Raw genomic sequence first — 10,081 nt, forward strand, 5'->3', positions numbered from 1 at the left:
ACAGCTGGGTAAAGCTCCAGCCTCTCCAGAATCCTGTCAGATAAGATCACAGATTGAAATAGAAAGTGTGACATCATCAATATTTTTTATAACTTTCATTTGATGCTTTTTTTATATATAAATTTGTTGGCCCAACAGCTAATTTAGGAAATTATATAGGTGACTCATAACTGAATGATCAGTTATTCAGTGTTTAACAGAACGGCTTATTCATTTATTAATGTCAATAGTAAATGATCAACTGTAATGAATATTATCCGTAGTGTCCATCTTAACACAAGGTCACTCTTCTGAAAAGAAAAACAAATTATCATCAAGAGAACTAAAACCATGAATAACAATAATCAAGAAATATAAATTAAACACAGAACACTTGGTCACAGACCCAGGGCCGTGAAAGCTATTTTGATTGAAAACATATATTATGTTGTTTAATTTATAATGACGCAGAGTTGGTAAAAGAGGAAGAATTTATAGATTATCTGGGATGAAGAATAGTTGAGTTCTTTAAAATAAATAACACAAAAACATCTGCCTTCATTGAATGAAAGCATTGAATAGATAAAAATATTTATATTTTTATTGAGATTCATAAAAAGCTTTATTACTTAAAGAAGTACAACAAATCAGACTGCTTATGTAATGGAGTTATTTCTAGGAAAACGTCTGTCAGAAGATTGATCCACAGAGGGAGAAATAGCCATATGCTATGAGATGATGAATTAATGACGTTTGAAGCAAATGCTTAAATTTACAACACGTGTTCTTTGGTCAGAGTGGCAACCCAGGTAACTGTTGGTATGACAATATATATTATAATGAGGTTGTTATTACACATTATGTTGAAAACAGCAAAGCTTTTGGAGAATTTCACCAGCCATTTGTACAGTACTGCACTTAAAACAACACAGAAGAGCTACTGATTGAAGGTGTTAACTACAATTTCAAATGGAAACAGAGGATAGCTGGATTCTGAAATAAACACTGGATGCTGGGAAATGGTGCAAAGTAATTGAACGACTGTCTACTACAAACCATTTCATGGGGAAACAAGATTATCTTTGTAACTCATCTTGGAATAATGAGGAAACAAAGTATTTTGAGTTCAAGAGGTGAGCTTGCATGTATCAGCATGAGGTCCAGGAAATCATCAATCAGCTGAAAAACTAAATCAAACATAGAGAAAAAAAACTTTATTACTGTCAAGTTACACTCAAGAACTGGAAGACTGGATTAGACTTTGCCAGTAAAACATTTAAAAGGTCAAAAACAGTTAAAAGATGAAGTTTTTTCAGCATGACTGGAAGAGAAAATTACAAAGGAGAAAAACTGATCTGACGCAAATCACAACATCTGTCAAAGATGGTGGAGACAAAGTTATGGCACTGATGGTTTTGGCTGTAAGTGTAGCTGGGCCACTGGTATTTACTGATAATGTTACTGCTGATAGAGGTAGCATGTCACAATCTGGGAGGCAGATGGTCTGGAGGAGGATTTGGACCCAAACGCAAGCACGGACGACAGCGTAGCTGTGAGCAAGTTTATTAACAATGAAAGGCATTTTCCATTGACATTTGTTCACGCCATACCCGTTCCTGTTATGTGCTTCGCTTACGTTAAATAAAACTCACTCCCTGAATCTGAGTCTGCGTTTGGGTCCTTCCAATAAAACCCGCAGCTGTGACAGGGAGCTTTTGTAGTGATGTATCTTAACAACTATAAAATGTAAATTCTCAAATTATAATTTTGGAACTTTATTTTATTGTGTTTATTTTATTTTAAAATTATACTATTAATATGTTATAAAGCTATGATAAAAACAATTCATACTGATGAGTTTGTTTGTTTCAGAGTCAGAGAGCCGTGTCTCTCTACAGTCAGAGGTTTTTGTACGGCGCCTCAATGAGTTTGTATCACTGTGGTGGACTTTTGGTGGAGGAACCAGACTGCAAGTTGGAAGTAAGTCGAACTTAAACCTCTTTTATTTTATCAGATTTCTTTCTTGTGGTTATCTTGACTTTTCTGTTCAGTGTGCCAGAAAACAAAAATCATTAAAATAGTTTTTAGATCAATTTTCATGAAGACACAAAGTTAGCTTCAGAATAAATGTTAAAATCAATATTAACAAATAATATAAAACATCAGAGTGGACTTGAGGATTATTGAGATATATATATGTCTGGTTAACTCTTGAGAGCTTTTGGTTTTAATTTGGTCTGTTAGAGTCAGAGAGCCGTGTCTCTACAGTCAGAGGTTTTTGTGCAGCGGCTCAGTGAGTTTGTATCACTGTGGTGGACGTTTGGTGGAGGAACCAGACTGGATGTTGGAAGTAAGATTATAAAGTTTTTAAAGAAACTACATCGAGGTGTAAATGTTAGCTTTATAACAATGAAGTATTCATGTAGAGGTAATATTATAACCATTACACACTGGAGGCTGACTCCATCAGCTTTAATTAGATTTTATGTCGACATTTCTGACATAAAGACGATGCATTGTGTAAATAATATAAACTGTCATCAGCCTGTGATTATTTTCTAGTTTGAAATCACACTCACTGTTTCTAAGATGAATGAAATGTAACCGTCCTCAAGTTAAACAGAGTGAAGATAAAGATTTCTGGTCTTTTACTTAGTCAGTAAAAATGTAGAATTTACTTAGAAATCATAAAAGCACTACAATAAATGACTGAAACTCACATGAGGTAAGTAGAAAACTTGTGTATTATACAGAACGGAGGTTTTTGAAGCTTAACATCTTGTATAATTGTTGCCATATCTGCTTATTTTATTTCCAGAAGTTAAAGATGGGCATTTGACAGTGTGCAGCACGTCTGGTGTTTCTGTTGTAGCAGATATCATTTCAAATGTCATTAAAATCATGTAAGCAGTAAAAGAAATTAATCCACATCATTCAAGTAGTGCTATTAAGTTTCTTATCTCCAACAAGTGATGTGTTATAGATAACTGATGATTTTGAAGCTAAAATTGTTTTGTAAATGTTTCCACATCTGCTTCTTTTATTTCCAGTTTGAACATATTTCAGCTCAAACTGTGTGATGATTCTCTCTGTGCTGATATGCATGAGAGGTTTCTTAAAGGGAAGTGAAACAATGTGTGAGTGAATGACTGGTGGAGCAGAAAAAACACCTGACAGAAACTTCTTAACGGAGAAAATCAAATTGTGGTTCCTGTCCTCTAAGCTGATTGGTGTTTCCTAGGTGATACCCGCCCCGCCCTGAAGGTGCTGGGTCCCTCCAGTGAGGAGCTGAAACAGGGGAAGGCTACAGTCATGTGTCTGGCCAACAAGGGCTTCCCCTCAGACTGGAGTCTGTCCTGGAAGGTGGATGGCAGTGGCAGCATCAGCTGGGAGGAGAGCAGGAGCCCCGTGGTGCAGGAGAACGACGGCCTCTACAGCTGGAGCAGCACCCTGAGGCTCCCTGCAGACCACTGGATGAAGGTGGGCTCTGTGACCTGTGAGGCCACCCAGGGCTCCCAGACTCTGGTCTCAGAGCCACTGATGAGAGACCAGTGTCCCCAGTCCTGAACTATATGTGACTTTTATGCTGGTCTTACTTTCACACTGCATTCTGTAGCTTTTTTTCCAATTTCTTCTCTCATTTTTCATTGCTTTGTTTAAAGTTTAAAGTTTGTTTAAAGTTTTAAAGAATAAAAAAAATCTACATTAAATAAGAATCGAGTGTTTGTCTTACTTTTGTGGTGATGTCAATATTAAACTCTAAATAATGATTTCCAGGATTCTTATTGGAAACCAGTGTGCTATCTGTAGTCAATATGAGTCAGTAGAATTAAGTCACTTTGAATACATGAAGTTAAGCGAAGTTTATGTTAAAGAATAAGTGCGAAGGGGAATTGATAAGAACTTAGAGATTATGATTTTATTACTGAGAATATTGAGCGACACCGCCGTTATTCATGCAAAGTCATTGCATGCTGTTTAATGAATGTTTCAGCATGTTGTAGCTTGTTATATAAAGCAATCTGAGTTCTCAGGTGGAGTAGAAAAGCACAATATAAGAATGAGTCAAATGATCAGTGTTGAGGTAGGTATCTTTTTTTTTATTTTATTTTTTTATTCATATTTTGGATGGACAGAAACATTAACAAATATACAACTGGAATGATCATACTGTCAGTTCTCTGTCCGTTTCTTAACAACAACCAACAAATAAGGACTAACAGTAACTAAGACAAACAGACAAACAAAAAAAAAAAAAAAAAAAAAAAAAAACCCAGGAGAAACAAAATGATATACCGCCTCCTGAGAAACATCAGCAAAAGCAATGGGGGCAAAACACCCAGGTGCCTAAAAACAAAACATACCTGACCACTGATGACAATTTAAGACAATTTCTCTTCCTCTACTGACTTTCAAAGTAAAAAAAAAAAAGACACAAAAATACCAATGACCACATGAAACCCCCCCCACAAAAGAACATTTATCATAATATCTAGGAGACAATTGTTCGATGTACAACAAAAAAGGACCCCAGACCTGCTCAAAAATATCTTCTCTCCCTCACCCCTTAATTCTGTACATAACCGTTCATATGATGCCATCTTAGACATTGTTCAGTCCATTCCCTGAGATAAACAGGGGCTGGATGACTTTCAAGTGCCTCAGTATTATCCTGCATCCAGTTAATGAAAAGCAGACGCATCACAATCTCATGTTTTTTTTTGAAAGGATATTATTGTCAGGGTACCAGGCCCAGGACACATACAGCTGGAGATTTAGAAAGATTGAGTTTAAAAATATCATCACCAAGTTAATGATCCCATCCCACAAATAATCATTTTTTCTTACGACATGTGTACAACATATGAACTCGAGTCCGGCTTCTCCTGACATTTCCAACAGGTGTCATTATCCACAAGCTTTAGCCTGACTTTAGCCTGAGGTAGGTATCTTAAAGTATTCTATTATGCAGAGTACTTTTTTAAAGTAATGCAGTACATTATTTTAGTGTTTTTCTGTAAAAATCAACCTGAAACACACCATCTCATACCTATCATTTAACAATAAGAACTTGTAGGCTAACGTCCCTCACACCAATATAAAATCCCGATCCTAATGAGGCCACACATACAGTGGCTTGCAAAAAGTATCGGCCCCTTGAACTTTCCCACATTTTGTCACATTACAGCCACAAACATGAATCAATTTTATTGGAATTGCAAGACAAAGTTATCAGACTAGTATTGAACAGAAAAAAAGAAAAAAATCTACAAACCTGAGAAAACTGGACTTAAAGTTTCTATTGGAAGTATTTAGTAATAAAGTTATGCAAGACAATTGTGACTCACTGATTTTGGTGATTTAGTGTGTTTTTTTTCTCTTTCTTTAAGAAATGTTTTCATAATGAGCAATATTCAGGATTGGTTCACATGTATTTGAGCTGCTATGAAGCAGAGGTCAAAGGTCAAAATTTGATTGACTGAGATACAGATAGATTTCCAACTTCTTTTTTTTTCACTCAACAACATTTTCACTCTACCACTCTGTGTGTGTGTGTGTGTGTGTGTGTGTGTGTCCTCAGGTGTGTGTGTGTGTGTCCTCAGTGAACTGTATCAGTCCTCTGCAGTATCTTCCAGCTGCAGCAGTCACTTCAGTTTCTGTTCAGTCTGACTGAGGGAGGTTTTTGTACGACTGTGTTTTTCACTGTGTGCGCGGTTCCCAGTAGCTGCTATCAAATGCACCCCATACAGTATAAAACTGCTTGCTCTTCAGCTTGAATCTGACTGATGGGCAGAGTGAAAATCTTTGTTGATCACTGCCTGTAAAACGAAGCTGGAATCCTATGTGTCGAGTGGTAGCAGTATAAATGAGCAGTTTGGAACTCCTCCATCTTCTGTGGTACCAGGCTAAAAGATGTTTGATTTTTCAAACATGGAACATTCTGACCTGGTCCTACACTTGATCCTCACAGTTCCTCCCCACAGCAGAGCTCACTGCTCCACAGGCTGAGTCACTGTGATCTTGTCCTCTGGACTCTGAGGACACAGACGACAAAAACATAAAGCAGCTTCATGGTTTGTGGGCTTCATTTCAGATGACACGATGTTGAATAGAGGAGAGGGAGTTCTGATTCTCTGGACTTTACCTGTGAAGCAGCAGCAGAGGGAGAGTCCAGATGAGGACGCAGATCAAAGTTCCTGTTTTTGATGAGGAGGATTTCTGTGGCTTCTGTTGTGATGAAGGACAGCTGTCAGTCATCCAGTGTTCAACTCTCAGGACTATAACTCTCCCCAGAGCACTGGACGCATGGTGCTGCTGATGCAAAGTGCCTCTATGGAAAATCATCTGACTGACACAATGAAATCCTTCGTGCTTTTTCTGTCTGAATTAATGATGTCTTTTCTGTTTTTGCTTAGTTTCCTATTAATTGATATTAAAAATTACTCAAAATTTAATTTGCAGTTTATGGATTACAGTTACAGTTAATGTGTAACCTGCCCCTTACCCTGGGACAGCTGGGTAAAGCTCCAGCCTCTCCAGAATCCTGTCAGATAAGATCACAGATTGAAATAGAAAGTGTGACATATCAATATTTTTTATAACTTTGATTTGATGCTTTTTTTATATAAATTTGTTGGCCCAACAGCTAATTTAGGAAATTATATAGGTGACTCATAACTGAATGACAGTTATTCAGTGTTTAACAGAACGGCTTATTCATTTATTAATGTCAATAGTAAATGATCAACTGTAATGAATATTATCCGTAGTGTCCATCTTAACACAAGGTCACTCTTCTGAAAAGAAAAACAAATTATCATCAAGAGAACTAAAACCATGAATAACAATAATCAAGAAATATAAATTAAACACAGAACACTTGGTCACAGACCCAGGGCCGTGAAAGCTATTTTGATTGAAAACATATATTATGTTGTTTAATTTATAATGACGCAGAGTTGGTAAAAGAGGAAGAATTTATAGATTATCTGGGATGAAGAATAGTTGAGTTCTTTAAAATAAATAACACAAAAACATCTGCCTTCATTGAATGAAAGCATTGAATAGATAAAAATATTTATATTTTTATTGAGATTCATAAAAAGCTTTATTACTTAAAGAAGTACAACAAATCAGACTGCTTATGTAATGGAGTTATTTCTAGGAAAACGTCTGTCAGAAGATTGATCCACAGAGGGAGAAATAGCCATATGCTATGAGATGATGAATTAATGTTTGAAGCAAATGCTTAAATTTACAACACGTGTTCTTTGGTCAGAGTGGCAACCCAGGTAACTGTTGGTATGACAATATATATTATATGAGTTTGTTATTACACATTATGTTGAAAACGCAAAGCTTTTGGAGAATTTCACCAGCCATTTGTACAGTACTGCACTTAAAACAACACAGAAGAGCTACTGATTGAGGTGTTAACTACAATTTCAAATGGAAACAGAGGATAGCTGGATTCTGAAATAAACACTGGATGCTGGGAAATGGTGCAAAGTAATTGAACGACTGTCTACTACAAAACCATTTCATGGGGAAACAAGATTATCTTTGTAACTCATCTTGGAATAATGAGGAAACAAAGTATTTTGAGTTCAAGAGGTGAGCTTGCATGTATCAGCATGAGGTCCAGGAAATCATCAATCAGCTGAAAACTAAATCAAACATAGAGAAAAAAAACTTTATTACTGTCAAGTTACACTCAAGAACTGGAAGACTGGATTAGACTTTGCCAGTAAAACATTTAAAAGGTCAAAAACAGTTAAAAGATGAAGTTTTTTCAGCATGACTGGAAGAGAAAATTACAAAGGAGAAAAACTGATCTGACGCAAATCACAACATCTGTCAAAGATGGTGGAGACAAAGTTATGGCACTGATGGTTTTGGCTGTAAGTGTAGCTGGGCCACTGGTATTTACTGATAATGTTACTGCTGATAGAGGTAGCATGTCACATCTGGGAGGCAGATCGTCTGGAGGAGGATTTGGACCCCAAACGCAAGCTACGGACGACAGCGTAGCTGTGAGCAAGTTTATTAACAATGAAAGGCATTTTCCATTGACATTTGTTCACGCCATACCCGTTCCTGTTATGTGCTTCGCTTACGTTAAATAAAACTCACTCCCTGAATCTGAGTCTGCGTTTGGGTCCTTCCAATAAAACCCGCAGCTGTGACAGGGAGCTTTTGTAGTGATGTATCTTAACAACTATAAAATGTAAATTCTCAAATTATAATTTTGGAACTTTATTTTATTGTGTTTATTTATTTTAAATTATACTATTAATATGTTATAAAGCTATGATAAAAACAATTCATACTGATGAGTTTGTTTGTTTCAGAGTCAGAGAGCCGTGTCTCCTACAGTCAGAGGTTTTTGTACGGCGCCTCAATGAGTTTGTATCACTGTGGTGGACTTTGGTGGAGGAACCAGACTGCAAGTTGGAAAGTAAGTCGAACTTAAACCTCTTTTATTTTTATCAGATTTCTTTCTTGTGTTATCTTGACTTTTCTGTTCAGGTGTGCCAGAAAACAAAAATCATTAAAATAGTTTTTTTAGATCAATTTTCATGAAGACACAAGTTAGCTTCAGAATAAATGTTAAAATCCATATTAACAAATATATAAACATCAGAGTGGACTTGAGGATTATTGAGATATATATATGTCTGGTTAACTCTTGAGAGCTTTTGGTTTTAATTTAGTCTGTTAGAGTCAGAGAGCCGTGTCTCTACCAGTCAGAGGTTTTTGTGCAGCGGCTCAGTGAGTTTGTAATCACTGTGGTGGACGTTTGGTGGAGGAACCAGACTGGATGTTGGAAGTAAGATTATAAAGTTTTTAAAGAACTACATCGAGGTGTAAATGTTAGCTTTATAACAAATGAAGTATTCATGTAGAGGTAATATTATAACCATTATACACTGGAGGCTGACTCCATCAGCTTTAATTAGATTTTATGTCGACATTTCTGACATAAAGACGATGCATTGTGTAAATAATATAAAACTGTCATCAGCCTGTGATTATTTCTAGTTTGAATCACAGTCACTGTTTCTAAGATGAATGAAATGTAACTGTCCTCAAGTTAAACAGAGTGAGAATAAAGATTTCTGGTCTTTACTTAGTCAGTAAAAATGTAGAATTTGCTTAGAAATCATAAAAGCACTACAATAAATGACTGAAACTCACATGAGGTAAGTAGAAAACTTGTGTATTATACAGAACGGAGGTTTTTGAAGCTTAACATCTTGTATAATTGTTGCCATATCTGCTTATTTATTTCCAGAAGTTAAAGATGGGCATTTGACAGTGTGCAGCACGTCTGGTGTTTCTGTTGTAGCAGATATCATTTCAAATGTCATTAAAATCATGTAAGCAGTAAAAGAAATTAATCCACATCATTCAAGTAGTGCTATTAAGTTTCTTATCTCCAACAAGTGATGTGTTATAGATAACTGATGAATTTGAAGCTAAAATGTTTTTGTAAATGTTTCCACATCTGCTTCTTTTATTTCCAGTGTAGTTTGAACATATTTCAGCTCAAACTGTGTGATGATTCTCTCTGTGCTGATATGCATGAGAGGTTTCTTAAAGGGAAGTGAAACAATGTGTGAGTGAATGACTGGTGGAGCAGAAAAAAACACCTGACAGAAACTTCTTAACGGAGAAAATCAAATTGTGGTTCATGTCCTCTAAGCTGATTGGTGTTTCCTAGGTGATGCCCGCCCCGCCCTGAAGGTGCTGGGTCCCTCCAGTGAGGAGCTGAAACAGGGGAAGGCCACAGTCATGTGTCTGGCCAACAAGGGCTTCCCCTCAGACTGGAGTCTGTCCTGGAAGGTGGATGGCAGTGGCAGCATCAGCTGGGAGGAGAGCAGGAGCCCCGTGGTGCAGGAGAACGACGGCCTCTACAGCTGGAGCAGCACCCTGAGGCTCCCTGCAGACCACTGGATGAAGGTGGGCTCTGTGACCTGTGAGGCCACCCAGGGCTCCCAGACTCTGGTCTCAGAGCCACTGATGAGAGACCAGTGTCCCCAGTCCTGAACTATATGTGACTTTTATGCTGGTCTTACTTTCACACTGCATTCTGTAGCTT

At 37.0% G+C, this 10,081-nt stretch overlaps 2 gene segments (V, D, J or C); both read left to right on the forward strand.

The window, feature by feature from the left end:
• Positions 1–2,275: 2,275 nt before the first annotated feature.
• Positions 2,276–3,689, forward strand: LOC120746602. The segment is given in 2 exon segments: positions 2,276–2,329; positions 3,221–3,689. A coding segment is annotated over 1 exon segment (255 nt).
• Positions 3,690–9,328: 5,639 nt separating this feature from the next.
• On the forward strand, positions 9,329–10,081 carry LOC120746601. The segment is given in 2 exon segments: positions 9,329–9,359; positions 9,704–10,081. Coding segments are annotated over 2 exon segments (342 nt in total).

This window comes from Simochromis diagramma, unplaced genomic scaffold, assembly GCF_900408965.1.
Source record: "Simochromis diagramma unplaced genomic scaffold, fSimDia1.1 OVJJ01000171.1, whole genome shotgun sequence".
Lineage (NCBI taxonomy): Eukaryota > Metazoa > Chordata > Actinopteri > Cichliformes > Cichlidae > Simochromis > Simochromis diagramma.